This window comes from Hylobates moloch, unplaced genomic scaffold, assembly GCF_009828535.3.
Source record: "Hylobates moloch isolate HMO894 unplaced genomic scaffold, HMol_V3 SCAFFOLD_1, whole genome shotgun sequence".
In the NCBI taxonomy this organism is placed as follows: Eukaryota; Metazoa; Chordata; class Mammalia; order Primates; family Hylobatidae; genus Hylobates; species Hylobates moloch.
In genome coordinates, this window is record NW_026652276.1 from 202,308,896 (window position 1) to 202,326,689 (window position 17,794).

At 34.6% G+C, this 17,794-nt stretch overlaps 1 protein-coding gene across 3 annotated transcripts in view; it reads right to left on the reverse strand.

Annotated features, from left to right (window-relative positions):
• The window catches only part of FAM3C (FAM3 metabolism regulating signaling molecule C), a 46,351-nt gene that overhangs the window by 5,549 nt on the left and 23,008 nt on the right, over positions 1–17,794 (reverse strand). For all 3 annotated transcript variants that reach the window (XM_032761578.2, XM_032761579.2, XM_058426242.1), the window contains exons 4-8: positions 16,587–16,616; positions 15,752–15,875; positions 8,589–8,647; positions 7,402–7,452; positions 4,558–4,642 (exon numbers count right to left, since the gene is read on the reverse strand). In XM_032761578.2, the coding sequence (XP_032617469.1) occupies positions 4,558–4,642; positions 7,402–7,452; positions 8,589–8,647; positions 15,752–15,875; positions 16,587–16,616 (349 nt within the window). The remainder of the gene's footprint in view (positions 1–4,557; positions 4,643–7,401; positions 7,453–8,588; positions 8,648–15,751; positions 15,876–16,586; positions 16,617–17,794) is intronic.

Sequence of the window (17,794 nt, forward strand, 5' to 3'; positions counted from 1 at the left end):
TAATGTCATCACAACTACTTCAGCTTTTGAAGAGGTTTTCAGGCAGTAGATCAGGGTACTGTAATTAGCACAGTCCATGAATTTCAAGTGAGCATATGATAGTCTCAGAAAATAACCTCTATGAATAAAATAATGAAATAGCAGCTGGATGGTACTCCTGGTAGGGTATACTGGCAGCTGTTTGAAAAGTAGTTTCTGCAGCTGATTAACAGATGCATCCCTTGGAGGAAGCCTCTAGCAGGGTGGCGCACCGCCCGTGGTAAACATTTTTATCAATGACTTATATTTAGACATAAGCATGACTTTGTAGAGAGTACAAAGCCTGGATCATGGGAACTTCATAGGACGACTGTCAGAATCAAGACCAAGTGGGCCTACATCAGCAAAATTAAATTTAACAAGGATAAATGAAAATAAAGGCCTTCATTTAGATTAAACAAAATCAAGTTCTGAAGAGAAAGACCTGATTTGACAGTGGTTTAGGAAACAAAAAAGCCTGAGATCAAATAAAAAGATCTGAGAATTTAACTTGACCAAAAACTCATGAGCCAAAAATGTAATGTGACTGTTTAAAGAAAACTAATACAATTCTAGTCTGCATGAATATTCCAAGAAATGTAATCTCTAAAACATGGTAGGCTAGCATCTGCATTGTACCTTGTACTGGCCAGACCACATCTGGAACCCTGTGTTTGATTTGATGCATTCATTTCAAGAGAGACAATAATCAACTAGAAAATGCCTAAGAAATATGGCCAGGAGGATGAAACAAATCAGAAGCTATACATGATAAAAAGTTAAAAGAGCCTGTGTATTAAGCCAGAAAAAGAGAAAGCTAAAAGAAAAATACCAATTAGCTTCAAATACCTGATGTATCAAATGATTTGGGGAATACACTTACTGTTTTGTTGTTCCATCTACCCAAATTAAAGAATATCAGGCAGAATTTAGAGGGAGACCACTCTGAGAATGTAACACTGTATTGTGAATATTTTGTTTCAATCTATTTCAAATGGAGAAATGAAAGGGTACTGGCACATTAAGTAGGTAGGGTGTTAAGTAAAGGTATTCATAGAGAACAAGGGAATCTTGCCCAGGCTCCAATGCTGCTTTAGGTGACCTTTAAGATCCCTTCTTACTCCAAGACATTCATATTGAAGCCCTTCACGTAGGCATAACATGTCATGGAGTATTCTCTCCAAAACGAAGAATACAACTGGCAAGTTTAGCTTGCTCATTAAAACCATTACCTCCTTTATAACCAAAGAACAACTTATTTTAGTGAGGGTCAGGGTGGAAAGTAGGTATCATTAGATAACTGTACTCCCTGAAATGTAAGTTTTCTTAGATCTAAGTTTTTCTCTATCTTGTTTTTTAAATGGGCTTCATAGAATCAAGAAACACCATGATTAACAAAGGAAAAGACGTTTCTTTGGGGCAGAACTTCAGAGCCTTTCATTGTGAATCCCGAAAAGGGGCAAAATATAAGGCACCATCCTCAAACTTCTTTGACCATTATATGTACTTGTAAAGGACTGGGGTTCTACCAAACACATTCTGGGAAATAATGTGATGGAGATCAGTCCTAGTTAATCTGCTGAAGTTCACAGCACTGCAAAGCAGGCTCATCATGATTAAGAGAAACTAGGATCAGAGATGACGAGAGAGAGAGAGAGAGAGTGAGAGTGAGAGTGAGTGTGAGTCAGCTGGGTTCTGCTTTCTCTGGTTAACATGCCACCCAACTTTCTCTCTTGGAAAGAGCAGGGACATTCAGTTTAGGCACTTGACTTTCTTGAGTATAAGTGGAAGAAAACGAGGTAAAATTCAATGGCCTTAAATAAGGAAAAGCCATAATACATCAGCAGCAGTAAGCAGAATTTCTATTCATATATAAGACAGGGTATATAACACAACTGGTAAATCACTGCAAATGTGCCACAATTAGATACCTGCCAAGATAAAAGGGTTTATACATATATATAAAATATATTACATATATATATAATATTATATATATATAATAGATGTAGATTGCCTTTCTTAAGGATGTTGTCCATTTCAGTATAAAAGATATGATGCTTACAATTTCTTTTACCGGTATTTAGAAAAAGGAAATATTTGAAATATAAATTCGTGTGCCCCAAACTCATACAACTGAATTCATTTAAATTCACAGAAGATGAATCATATATTGACCAAGTGACCAAACGTAAAGAAATTAAAGTTTAGATTTTTCCTTTTGATCTAGAGGTTGAACTCTCTTCCAAAGCTGCTTTTGGTGCATTTAATGGGCACCAAAAAATAGCAGTTAAAGAGTAAACATCATTCCTCCCCTAGTTCTTAGTTGTGGTTACAATTTATTATTAGCATATTAGCAGATTAAGGGGAGCAATTTTGATTCCCATCAGGTATAACAAAATAATCTGGTGAAAAACCGAGGTCATGTTTGTCAATTCAGAAAAGTGGGGCCTTTTCTTTTTAATGTTAAAACTTCAAATTTTACACGTAATAGCCTATTCTCTCAGCAAAAGCAAATAGCAAGTTACCTGTTTTTTGATGAGAACCTAATTACATCCTGTTTCATTCTATTTAGGTAGATGAAAATGCTTGAATAGTTAAGTTTTATGTTAACCTTCAATTTATGGATTTAATATATTCTTAGTTGAACCAGATAAAACACACAATGTCAATGAAATTACTTCAGCTTACAACCATTTATAAAGTAGCACTGTTTTCATGTAAATCTGTGATAATGTAGCTATAAAATAATACATTTATAAAAATCAATACATAAAAAATACAAATTTCTTATAAATCTTGTAGTATTAAGGTTCTGTCAATTAAAATCTATAAAATCTATAAATCTTATAGTATTAAAGCTCTGTCAATTAGAATCTATAAAGGATTTTTTTATCCTTGATAAGTCATCTGAAGAAAAGTCAGAGAAAAAATTATTTTTTTCTAGAAAGAAGAACATTAAAGGGGATTTAATCTCAATCAGAGAGGCATGAAGTACAATTACTTTTATAAAACAATTTTAAAATAATTGAAATAGTGTCTTTTTGGAACAGAGATAAATAGGTCAAGTGAATGGAACAGAACAGAAATTCCAGAGATAAAGCCAAATCTACATAAGAACATAGGCATTGTGTGTCATGGGGAAATTGCAAATGGGTTTTTAAACATACATGAAAACAGTGAAATCACTGTTAAAGAAAATCTACTAAATATCTAATCTGGAGGTGGAAAAATACTTCTCAAGTATACAAGGAGACGGATAGAAAAATACATAGACTATATAGGCATTAGGCTAAAATTCTAAAATTCAAAATGCACCCTACACTAACAAAATTAAAAGCAAATAATGTACAATAAACACATTTCTTTTTACATTAGAAATGGTTAATATCCTTAAAACATAAAGGGGTCTTACAAGTCAAGATATGCCAACTTGAATGGTCAAAAGACAATTTACATAAAAAGGCAAAAGAAAAAAAAAAACACTTGTGAAAAAAATCCAATCTCAATAATAAAGGCATATTAAAATAAGATACCTTTTCAAACTCTTAAAATTGAAACTTAAAAAAATTAACAATTGGTGCCATGGAACTTCTGAGAAAAATATAAAATTGGTAAAAAAATTTTTAAAATCCATTTTTAAAAACATGCCATCCTTTAATTAATCATTTCCAGTTTAAAAAAAAAGAAGTCTATCTTAAAGACATAGACATGGACTGTTCAAACATTTCTAAGATAGTATATTTTGCTAAGTATGAAAATTGGAACTAGCCTGGGTCCAGCAATAGGCAACTCATTAAACAGGTTATAAATTATGACATTTTAAAAATCAGACTAGGCAGGCATAAACAATTTTTTATAAAGAATATTTAATAATAAGGGGAAATATTCACCACATAAGTGAAGAGATGTGCTATAAATACCAGCATTCTAAATATTTAATGCCAAAAAAAGTGTGTTAAGTCATCTGGAATAGAAACTAAAATATCACCAATGTTTACACTGGATGGTGAGATGGACTGGAACTTGGTCTCTTTGTGCTTTTCTATATTCTCCAAATTTTTACAACATATACTATTTTAAGAAAAAGTTATAAAACTACTATTTATTAAACTTATTTAAAATATAGCACACTTGTATCTTTGACAATGAACTCCATTTCTTGAAATTTACCCTAATGACATAATAGGGAAACTTTAAATAAAGGTGAGCCCACAACTGCTGATGAACCATAAAAATACTACTGAAGAATATTAATGCCAGGAAAAACAATTTCAGAATGTTAAAAAACAGAACATAAAAGTATAAAAAATGTTATATATGATGTGATTCTAATTTCACGACAACATATGTGTGATAAACATGTACATAGAAAACCAGGAAGGAGGCAAAGTAAAAATAAAAATTGTTAGTTGTGTTTATCTGGTAGTTTGATTACTTTGCTCTATGTTACAGATTTTTTTTTTAATGAAAATGTATTGCTTTTATAATTACAAATTATAGCTCCAAAAAGTTCTGTGAAGTTTTAAGTTCACATACTTGGTTGCTCCATCATCGTATGTTCCCATTAAAACTATTGTTCCATCTTGTATGGCCTTCAGAAACTCAATAAATGGTGCCACATCTGAAGAAAAAGAAAGGGTTGAGGGTTTTAAAAGATGATGAATAAGTATCATGATAATCTCTAAAAGTAGTATTATAAAACATGAAGTATCTGTAAAGCACTAATTTCCAACGTAAAGTAATACAAAAGACAGACAAATCTTATAAAGAGTTTAAAAACTGTTAAATTTGTCCCTTAATATAATCCCACCATCAACTTACAATTTCCCATTCCTGATTTATCCTGTATCTTTTGTATTGATATTCCTGGGGCTAAGTGAAAAAAATCATAGCAAAGTAAAGCATGACTTATGAAGTAAGAAATTTAGACATCTCTCAGATTTGAATAATTGGGATCCTGGAAAACCTTATTCTGGGGTCCATGCATAAGCTTAAGGAGGCATGGGAGGTTTGTGGACTCCCTAAGTGTATGTAAAATTGTATGGGCTGAGCACAGTGACTCAAACCTGTAATCCCAGCACCTTGGGAGGTCAGGGCTGGGGGATCACTTGAGCCCAGGAACTTGAAACCAGCCTGGGCAATATAGTGAGACCTCATCTCAATAAAAAAATTTAAAAATTAGCCGAGCTTGGTGGCACATGCCTGTAGTCCTAGCTACTCAGGAAGTTGAGGCAGGAGAACTGCTTTGAGGCCAGGAGGTGGAGGTTGCAGTGAGCTGAGATCACATCACTGCACTCCAGCCTGGTTGACACAGCAAGACCCTGTCTCAAAAAAAAAAAAAAAAACAAAACCAAAAACGAAACGAAAAAAAGCATAACATTATCTGTATGGGTACTTTACTAGAAAGAGGATACACGGATTTTCTCTGATTCTCAAAGATATCTGTAATTTTTGGAAAATCTAAAAATACATATACGCACAGATTTAAAGGATATTTTAGGTATATCATTTGCTATGAACTGGGAGAAGGAATATGTTAGGTGATCACTAAAAGCCAAACTAATTGTAGCAAATATTACAGTCACTACTCATTTGATCTACCAAATCAAAATCCACAAGGACTTCAAAATAAACCACTTCAGTGACTATAAACTGTTGATGCCAGATACATAGGTCAGACTCTACAAACCACTTAACATCTTGAACTCTTTACAATGTCTGGGTTCCTTATAGCTCTGAAGTCTAATTCTACTCCAAAACTGGGTACTTCAAATGTACTCAGTTTCTTTCCACAGCAAAGATTCCAAAGATTTTCGATAACTGATTATATTTCATAATAATAGCATTTTCAATTCAAAAAGATATAACAAGGCAGCTAACAAATTACTTCATTTAAATGCAAAGGTGGCAATAAACTGCAACAATTTCCTAACTAGAAGAATGCTTCCAGCGGTAATTAATCTATCTGTGACAAGAGAAGTAAGAGAGCTCCTGGTCACATGACTGATTTCAACAACAGCTTTGTAAGACTGTTTCTATCAATAAATTTTGGCAGGACCAATTTATGCCTTTAGAATCTAAAATTGATGGTCCATTTTAAGTTTATACAGCTTTGACAGGTATGTAATGTTGTCCTAACCTTATTTAAGAACAAAATAATACATGGCATCTTTTGTTTTTTTGAGACGGAGTCTGGCTCTGTCACCCAGGCTGGAGGCAGTGGCATGATCTCGGCTCACCGCAACTTCTGCCTCCCCAGTTCAAGGGATTCTCCTGCTTCAGCCTCCCAAGGAGTAGCTGGAACTAAAGGTGCATGCCACCATGCCTGGCTAATTTTTATATTTTTAGTAGAGACGGGGTTTTGCTGTGTTAGCCAGGATGGTCTCCATCTCCTGACGTCATGATCTGCCTGCCTCGGCCTCCCAAAGTGCTGGGATTACAGGCGTGAGCCACCGCGCTCGGCTACATAGCATCTTATTACAAGCTGAAGATATGTTAGAAAAGCTAAATTATCTGGGAACTCTTAACATGAATTTCAGGAAGCCTAATAGCTGTTGGCTTCTAGGGAATATATAAATGGAACGTGGAGGTGCAGGGGAGATCCTCATACTGATCAATCTCCCAAATTAAAGAATCAAAAGATAAACCAGCGTTGGCCTCCCTTCAAACTAGAGGAAAAAAATCCCTGCTTCCGGGCAGTGTTCTTTGGGGTGCCAGTCCCTTGCCTCTGCGTGCTGGTAACTTCTTCCCACTCCTTGTGGGACTTCCAAATATGGAAGAGGAAAGTATCTGTGGATTGCGTTACAAGAAAGAGAACTCTATTTCTTCCCTCAAATATTCACCTACCTAAAAAATTAGCTGCAAGTCAGAGGGTAGAACTGTGATGAATAATAGGACTGCTTTTCTAAAACTGATAGTTTATCTTGTCCTTCTAATGCTCCTAGTTATGATTTATTTTTGAGACTGAAAAATCACATGTAAAAAAAAAAAATCAATTCCTATCACTTAGGAATGCTTACATTGGTTATTCTGGTCTTCAAATTACTTTTTTTTTTTTTTTTAATTTTAGACAGATCTAAAGGAGCCCAAAACTTTTGAATTGGTTGTCCTGCACAAAACAAGATGACTTTTAAAGAAAAAATCTCAATTTTGATATTACTATCTTCAATCACACACCACAAAAAATTTTTCTAAGAAGAAAGTATATAAAACATGAATGATAACTTAAATACAGCTGGACATTTAGTGAACAGAAAGTAAGGGAAACAAAATGAACTAACACAAATAGCATCATCATTCTCTCAGTAATGGGCTACGTTGTATTGAGGTGATTAAGTCAGTGCCAGCAAAAGAACACAGAGTCATGTTATTTACGCTTACCTCCTCCCCACATGTCAAAATATTTAGTGTCTAATACTTCTCCTGTTTTTCCTGAAAGAGATTAAATTTATATCAAATTATGCATCTGAAGTATATCATACACTGTAAGACCAATAATCTTATCCAATGATTGATGTGAATTCATTAGCAGAGAAGGAATTACTTTGAGAACTTAAAATCTGAATCATATGCACCTAAAATATATTTTTAAAGGGTAATTTCTTAATAGAACTTTCTCATTAATCTTTTAAGCCAAAGAATAGAAGTTCATTACTGACTGTAGACCATGCCAATTCGGTTAGGTATATTTCATCCTTGTTTCCACATTCTCTTATTTTAAAATTACTCGAAAGTAAACCTTTTACAAAAAAGAAGTATCTCCTTGAACCAGATGCCATTTTCTACATTAAATCAGTTTTTACAATAAAATTTACATTAACTTGCCCTATAAAATGTATTTTTTGCTATTAATGAAATAGACAGATGCTGAACCTTTTACCTAAAGAAATGAAGAAAGCAGAAACACAAAAATTTACCTCTTGCTGTGAAAGTAGTAAAATATATTTTTCTACACTATGAAACTACAGTGGTTTCTAACCATCCTATATATCTCATAACCATCCTATACAGCTTTATGGAATACTTATTGTACCAGAACAGAGAGGATCAATATGCAGTTAGGCCTCACTTTATGGTTTCAGGTTTTCAGATTTGATTTTGAAGGAAAATTTGAGATGTTCAGGATTCAATCAACTTATTCATACTAATTAAGCTATCAGAAGAACGTGGCCAATAATGAAAAATTACAACAAATTCTTATTCTTTGTTCCTCCCCCTACACCATCCTTTGTCATTTCAGACGCCTTTAATCCTGTCAGCCTATCTTCCTATTATGTTAGGATTCCAAAATTTGAAGCAAGATTTTATCAATGTGATGTTAGACTGCTTGTTTTCTGACAATCTCATGGGAAGCTCTTGCATAGCAAATCAGGATACTTTCAAGAAACACACTATAAATTCTTAGACACCAAGTCTCCACCCATAGATTTTTTGCGGGGCAGGGATGGGACAGAGGGCTTTATCATCAAGAGCAGCACTTTCTAACCTGATCCTCTGATAGTGCATTTTACTTTGGGACAGAAAAATATCCATTGATTTCATCCACAAGCTAAAATAATTGTTCTTACCATTTACCAAGGCAACATTGATCCCTCTTCCAACATTATTCTTAACACCACTCATTAAACTGAAGGGGGAGAAATTGAAATAAATTTAGAATTAAATATTGTACAATAACATATCAGCAAAATAAAGTCTTTCAAAAAAGGTTAGGAATATTATACATATTTTCCATTGTTCGGTGCTGCAGAGGAAATTAAAAAGATCTCTACTAAGTCAGAGAAGACAATCTAATACTGAATAATTTTAAAACAATGTCCTTAAATAATATTTCACAAATAGAAATACATATTAAAAAATATTAGGCCTGAAATAATAGACCCATTTTTGTGCTACACTGCTTCAGATTATTCTTAAAACATGGACATTAAGCACATGTTCTGCACCATTCTTAAGGTATCAAATGAAAGATAATCTCTTTTCTGCTCTCTTCAGTACCAGCGTGACATGAAACAGAAGTGAGATACTACCCCCATCTTTTAAATCTAAAAGCAAACAGAGTGGGGGAGCACTCTTTCATGAATGTTACCTAATTGTGAACATTCTCCTAGTGATTATCACTGTAAAGTTCCTCTACACTAAGAAATATTGCACTCATGAAATCACTGCATTGAATGACCGTCACTTACATGGTGACTACCTGACATAATCGACTTCCATGGGCAGCTCACTGACCACTATATAAAGACAATGACATTGTAAAATGGAAGGTACCAGTGACACATTTGCTGGTTATCAGTTCAGTCTGTTCAGTTGCTCAAATTAGAATTATTAAACTAAAATTGTGAGTTCTTTTAACTCAAAACTTCAAGGTAATAGTAATACTCCCAGTGGTGTGCTGTTAAATATTTAACAACTGGTCTGTGTTTAGGAGAGAGAGGCAATATGCATATATGTGACTACACATGCACACACATGTCCATATATTGACAGAATTATATATACACACAGGCACACAATTATAAACTAATATAAAGGATGTATAGCACACAATTTCATAAATAAAATCTATAATGTACTTTATTATAAATCTCAGTCAATTGATTCTCACAGAGTATTTCAGTTGATTTTTCAAACAATTCACATCTACAGCTAAACTATGGTTGCAACTGATGAATGAGCTCAGTTCTAACAAATGTTGGATCTATGTTAATGAGTAAGATAAAATAAAGAAAAACAAATAATGAAGATTCATGTTCAAATTCCACTTGCCTGTCAATGATGACTGAATCACATAATAAGTTTTAAATATTGGAAGACTACTTCCTATATTTTTGGTGCTATCCACCATATAATAGATACAGATATGACATATTTTTCAATTTAATCTGCATAATATTTTCTCCACTTGAAGTTTAGAACTTGAGTCTGCAAACTTTTTCTGTAAAGAGAGAAAGCACTAAAGAAGCTACAGGGAGATACACTCAAAAACACTATAAATAAATAAAAAGAAACACTTTTTTAAATGTTCATGGAACTCATAGGAAGGCAGGAAAAAGAAAATAAAAACAAATAATAAAATAGTAGACTTAAACCCTCATATATTAATAATTATAATAAATGAAAATAGTTTCAACATACCAAATAAAGACAGAAATCGGCACAGTGAAATTAAAACAGGAACCAACTACACACTGTCTACAAGAAACTCACTTTAAATATAATGATATAGGCAGTGGAAAGTAAAAGGGTAGAAAGAGACATATCATGCAAACATTAATCAAAAGAGAAATTACAACTCAATTATAAAGAAACAACCCAATTTATCAATGGCAAAGGGTTTCAATAGACATTTCTCCACAGAAGATATACAAATGGCCAATAAGCACACAAAAACATGCTAGACATCACTAATCATCAGGGAAATGTAAATGAGATTTCACTTCACATCTACTAGGCTGGCTATAACCAGTAAGTCAGATAATAACAAGTGTTAGCAAGGATGTGGAGAAACTGGAACCCTCCTACACTGCTGGTGGAAATGCAAACAGATGCAGCCACTTTGGAAAACTATCTGGCAGTTCCTCAAATAATTAAACAGAGTTACCATCTGAAACAAAATCCACTCCCTGGGAGTATAAAGAAATCAAAACATATGTCCACATAAAATGTGTACATAAATGTTTCTGTAAATGTTACTCATTATAGTTAAAAAGTGGAAACAACTCAAATGTCTACCAACTAATGAATGAGTAAACAAAATGTGGTATATCCATACAATGGAATATCGTTCAGACATAAAAGGAATGAAGTTCTGATACATGATACAACATGGAGGAAGCCTGAAAACATTACAGTAAGAAGCCAATCACAAAAGGCCAAATATTATATACCACTTATATGAACTGTCCAAAATAGGCAAATCTATAAAGACAGAAAGGAAACTAATGGTTAACTTAGGGTTTGGGGGTGGGGAAGTGGGGCAGGACAAGAAAGGCATAGAAGGGTATTAGCCAAGGGGTACAGAGTTTCTTTTAGAGGTATAAAAATTTTCTAAAATTGACTGTGGCAGAGATTGCATATATCTGTGAATATAATAAAACACTGTATAATATAAATAAGCAAAATGGACGGCATGTGAATTATATCTCAAAACTGATTAAAAGTACTAGTTTGGAGCACATACATTTAAAAAGTTCTATGCTTTACTATTGGCTCAGCTGCACCAAAGAGAAGGAAGTTTCAAAATGTATTGTTCTGTTTCTTTCAGAAATACATTCAATAAGTAAACTCCATCATTAAGAAGTTACTGCTGTGATTAACGGGTTAAGTGCCAGAGTGACTTTTCCAAGTAAAGATCATCTAGGAGTATGATATGGCATTTTACAGACTGAAATCTATCACAAAGCAAAGAAATAAAGGTAACAAAGAAGCACAATGACATAGGCTTCCCACAAGAGGGCAGCAGCTTATCAATTTTTAAAAACTGAAATTCAAACAAAATCTCTAACAAATAAAAAACCCACTGAGATTTGAAATGTATAAAGGTTATTCACCCTTACTAACACAAGTTGAAACATTTTCTTTTATCCTTCATGAATATAAGGTACCCCTCCCCACACCTCTAGGCAAAATTCTAAAGGAAATGATTACATCATCTGTAGAAATATTCTGTATCTTCAAATATAGATTTCTTTCAAATAGCTACTCCATGTTCTAATTATTAGTTATTATCTCTTAGATGGTTAGTTTAAAGCAGGGCTTGGCAAACTATAGCTCACGAGCCAAATCCCGCCAACTGGTTTTTTGATTTATTTTGTTTTACTACTCATGAGCTTAGAATAGTTTTTACATTTTTAAATGGTTACATTTTAAATGATTATGTAAGTACCTATATAATAACCTTGATTTTACCTCTTTGCCCTCATAGCCAAAAACATTGATCCCTTGTTAAAAAAAAAATCCCTCAAAATAATCTCATATTCTTGCAGCAAATAATACCATTAAAATAAAAAGTAATGAATTATTCCTAATATCAAATTCATACAAATTGAAATCAAATGAATATATGCTTTAGATGAAAATTATAACTGGAACATGAGTTAGTTCTATGGGTGCTCTAACGAGAAAGAAAAAACATGTAATCCCAGCACTTTGGGAGGTTGAGGTGGGAAGACTGCTTGAACCCAAGACTTCAAGACCAGCTTGGGCAACACAATGGGACCCCATTTCCACAAAAACAGAAAAATTAGCTGCGTGTGGTGGTGGTATGCGCCTGTAGTCCCGGCTACTCAGGAGGTGGAGGTGGGAAGATTGCTTGAGTCCAGGCATTCAAAGTTGCAGTGACCTAAGATTGCATCACTGTACTCCAGCCTGGGCAACAGAATGAGACCCTGTCTCTAGGTAAAAAAGAAAAGAAAAAAGAAAAAAAGTAAAGGAAAAAAAAAAAAGCTGCAATTACTGTTTTTCCTGAGACCTGAGGTTCATACCTGCGATTTTCTAACTAATGAGACATTCAAAACACTTCTTAATCTGCATAATATATTTTGACTTGATCTACTTATGACCACCATCCTAATCGTAATTATCAACTGTCTGTATCAGAGTTTCTCAAACCCAGCCTCTCATTTTAAGAGCCTGATAATTCTTGTGGATGAGCTGACCTATGCACTGAAAGACGTTTAACAGCATCTCTGGCTTCTACAAGGAGTACCTCCAAAGCTATGACAACCCAAAATTACAATGTCACCTGGAAAGCAAAACTGCCCCCATTGAGACACACTGATCCAAGAATAGTAGTCTCCAAAATGAGTTACATGTACTAAGAGCAGGTGCTCTGAAAAGATTAAATTATCTGCTTATGTTATTTTTATTATCTACTTAAGTGAATGTATAAGCAATAAAGTCTGTTACCAATAGGGAGGCAGTATGAAAGAGCTGTGGCAGTAACTGGCAATGGCCTTCCAATTGTCCTCTCTATTCCACTTCCTTAATTATTTTACACAGCAGCCAGATAACTTTTTTCAATATAAATAAAACCACAACATGCCAGAATTTGAAATCCTTACACAAGTTCTCAATACACTCAGAAAAAAGTCTCAACCCTTTACCTGCATGGCCTACAAGTTCCTATGCAGCCTGGCCCTAATTCACTTCTCTCCAGAGCTACCCAATCTTAGGGCCTTCGAGCAGGCTTTTTCCTCCTGCTGGAAGACCAAGGATGGTCTTCCTTCCTATCCCTCAGATCTCAGAATACACACATCACTGTCTTAGAAACTGTTCCATAACCCTTGATCTAAAGTTGGACACCTCTTTCCATCCACTCTCGCCAGTACTCATCACACCCTGCTGCCCTGCAGGGCTGGTGTCACAATTTGTTTCTTTTTTGTTGGTGGTGGTTTTTTCTTTTTTTTTTTTTTGAGACAAAGTCTCACTCTGCCGCCCAGGCTGGAGTGCAGTGGCACGATCTTGGCTCACTGCAACCTCCATCTCCTGGGTTCAAGAGATTCTCGTGCCTCAGCCTCCCAAGTAGCTAGGATTACAGGCCCATGTGCCACCACGCCCGACTAACTTTTGTATTTTAGTAGAGACAGGGTTTCACCATGTTGGCCAGGCTGGTCTCAAACTCCTGACCTCAGGTGATCCACCCGCTTCGGCCTCCCAAAGTGCTAGGATTACAGGCATGAGCCACTGCGCCCAGCCTCGTGTCACAATTTATAAGTGTGTATTTTTTTTAAACATCTGTCACCCCTACTAAACTGTAAGTTCCATGACAGGAGGGATTACGCTCAAAAATACTTGCTGAACAGGTGAATAAGTGACTCGCAGAAAACTTAAGACTCTTTCTTTGGACTTTAACCTGAGGCTTGGGTATAAAATCCCACCAAATATTTAATCTCTCATGGTAATGGCAGAATGGTTCCTGAAATAAGGATGGATAGGTGGCCTGCCTCATTTAATGGTTAAAGAAACTGAAACACAAATGCTACATGACACATCCACCATACTAGAAGCAAATTCTCTGGCTCTAAGCCCAGTATGTATTTTACCAAGCTCCACTGTCTATGCACTGTTCTCTTTTCAACCTTAGATCTTTAGCTGTTCAACATTAGGTTGAGGGATAGAGAATAGTTTCTAAGACAGTGATGTGTACTCTGAGAACCAAAGGACAAGAAGGAAGACAGCCCAGTGAAGAGTGAGGAAAGACTATCCTAGACAGAAGAGCATACTCTAAGGCCCCAAGATCAGGAAGCTCTGGAGAGAAGTGAATAAGGGTCAGGACACATAGGAACTTGTAGGCCATGTGGGTAAACAGTTGAGCTTTTTTTCTGAGTGTGTTTTGTTGTTTATGGTTTTAATCTGTAAATAAAAAAACCTGCTAGTAAAAATAGTCTGATCTCTTCTTCTCTGAACTAAAATTCACATGCATCAACGGGGCAGAATAGATGTCCAAGATCATCCATGGGTTAGGTATTCTAAAAGAACTTTGTTCCTGCTATTTAGAATCAAATTTGGGGTCTATTTAACCAAACAAGATAAAAAGTGGAAATGGGAATGTTTTCAAAAACCTACAAACTTCTAAAATGCTAGTGCCTTATTACATGTCAGTAAAACAGGACTATTCTAATGAGAAATCAGAAGACAAATAGATTAACAATAAATCATCATTAGAATACAGGAAAATAAAGGAAATCAGTACAGACCTTAATGATCATCTAGCTCAAGCCCTTAATTTTACAAGTGTTGTCCCATGAAGCTCAATAAACTTCTTACAGCTAACTACCTGCAAAAGAGGCTAGGATAAAAATTTAAGAGCTTCAATATTAAAAAGAAGAGGCACATAAACAGCCAGGAAAAGCTGCCTAGGTCTCCTCTTTGCTATAAAATTATCTCTTTATTCTATATAATTTGTGACAAATTTATTATTTTATATTAAGTTTAAATAAGCCCCCATGTCTAGTTTTCTAGGCAATAGCATATTAAAAGCAACCAACTAAAAGTAGGATTTGCAATTTCAGCAGCAGGAACTTGCAAGCAACAGTTGACACTGAGGTAGGATATCAAAAATCCTAAAAACCATCCTTTAGAAAGCATCTCAACAAAGGAAACCATTCAGCTCAGAGGCAAGCAGTTTGTGCTGCAATGGAACTGAGGTTATCACTGGATCATTTCACACTTCAACAAGAAGCACTCAAATATTTTAAATGAAAGACATTGGTTCAAAAGAGAAAGCATTCATTGTCCAAGGCAATGTTGCAAATAGGATTTCTGCCATGATGAAAATGCTCTCTCTGCTGTTCCATTTGGTGACCATGAACCACATGTGGCCACTGAACACCTGAACTGCGGTGACGGATACCAAGGAACTGAATTTTTTAGTTAATTTAAGTGAATTAACTTTCTTCCTAATATTTAAGGATCAAAATTAAATAGTCACATGTGTTCTGTTGCTAGTAAATGGGACAGTGCAGATCTACAGAATTCACTCAGAGGAAATCTCTTATCTCTATAAAGCCGAGTAAGTGTTATGTTCTTAGTCACTGTCTAATATAAAATTTAAGAACTTTAAGGCCCCTTGAATTCATGAGGAAAAAAACTGCATAACAAAAATGGAAATCATTTTCCATTAATAAAGTATGCCAAACACATTTTCAAAATATCCATTAAACTCAGGTTCAATTGGCTGCAATTTAATAGCACACCTTATCGTCTCAAGTCAACAAAGACTTACACATTATCTTCCAGGCAGATTTTGGGTCCCACCACGTTGGCTGCTCCACTTGCCATTTTAAAAGCAAAATGCTTCTCAGGGCAAGCTTTTGAGATCCCACACTTATATCTGGGAGGCTTTGTGGCTTTGGGGGAGAAAACATGATGTCTTTTTTAGAAAACAAGTTAATAGACTTTACTTCACTTTATTTCAAATCTCAAACCACAAAGGGCATTAAGTAAAACATCAAGATACACGTGTCTTAAAATACAAGCTAATTTTTTCCCCTGAGGGTTTCAAAGAACCTCAAAAAATAAAAAAAAAAAAAACAGCAACAAAAAAAACCACAAAAGACACCAGAACTTCCTAGGAAACAAACTAATAATGGACGTAAATGGGTCAAGTAATATGATCTTCATTAGGGTAAATATAGTTTATCTAACTATGAGTTTATTTTTAAATTTCAGGATGTGGGAGGTTCTGAATGTTACTTTGCACTTCTAGTCCATATATGCACAAAAAATCATCACCTCCAGGATAATTAAAAAAGGCCTAATGTTCCATTGACTACATGCCCATGTACAGTATTGTTCTAACTAGGAATTCTCCTCTTAACTCCTTCTCACACCAATTTCTGTACTTATAATAATGGAGCTAAAACCAAAATATCCACCATGAATAATTACCAAAAATATTTGGGCTGTCCAATCAAATAGCATCCTTTTACAACTTTAAAAAGCAATTTCTAAATCAGTTTTTCCTCATACTGAACTACTGACACTTTGAATATAAGCTCTCATATGCCTAAGATAAGGCAGAATAAATCATACATAAAATATCGAGATGAAATACTTACAACGTGCAGCTGTGTCCAATGCTGATCTTGCTGAAAAAAAAATTACTTTTGTTAGAAGGAATGAGTCTATTGGCAAGTATCCACTTTTAAAATATATTTAGGTCCACAAAAATAAGTGTTCAAATAATGATTCAGTATACAATAAAACATGAATATCACTTAAGAAAAAGTGAGAAAGTAACTTCACACTGTACATTCATTATAAACTATTAAATAATTATGGAGGATAGTCTTTTACTACTGAGAAAACATTTCATTTTTCCCTTACCACTTTGTTTTGAATTTTAGTTACTACATATTTAAAATTCAATCAGGAAGTTACTCTACAAACTTACCTTTCAATGTTTATAAATATAAATTTGGTGAATATGATGGTGTTAAAAAGTTGTTGCTGCTGTATGGTGTTGTACAGATATGCAAAGAAAGCCCCAGAGAATATACATGAATCTATCTTAGTGGTGAGGTTAGGAGATTGCGAGGGCCAGGGAGGGCGATGAGGAAGGTCATTACTAAAAGATTTATAATTTATCAGTTCAAGGAATCCATGAGGTCAAATCTTAATTTGAATGTAGTAGTTCTCAACCTGACCGTCTATCGTAATTATAGTTAGGGCTTTTTAAAAGCACTAACATCTGATCCCAGCCCAGGAGATTATAACTCAGATCATCAGAGAAATCAGGAAATGGACAGATCAGATCAAATCAGGAAATGGACAGCCATTTCCTGATTTGACTAATAAGTATGCAGTGTGATAAATGTTAACCAGCTGTCTTGCTATAAATAGTCACACGGTTTTTAGTTCTGTACTATTTTAGATAATTGTGAACTTCCTGTAGGTCCAATACTCAAACTGGTAAGCTGAAAGTTAAAAGATTGTACTGAAATGTTTAAAAAGAGGAAAATGACCAAGTAAATAAAAGCTCATCAACTCAATAGAACACTCAGTAGAATATTATGCACCATTAAAGCCATGAAGGTAATATAATTACACTGAAAAAGCTTAATGCTCAGAACATAGCAGAAAACAAACCTTATCAACACTTTACTGGGATATAATTTTGGGAAAATCAGTTTTTTAATCATCAGGATTTTAAGTAAATAACATCACCTCCATTTAATTTGTGTAAGAGTAAGGGGAGTAGATGCTTTAAGGTGAAGAAACTCCTGTGAAAGACTTTTCTTTCCAGAAGAAAGCTCATTTTTATCCA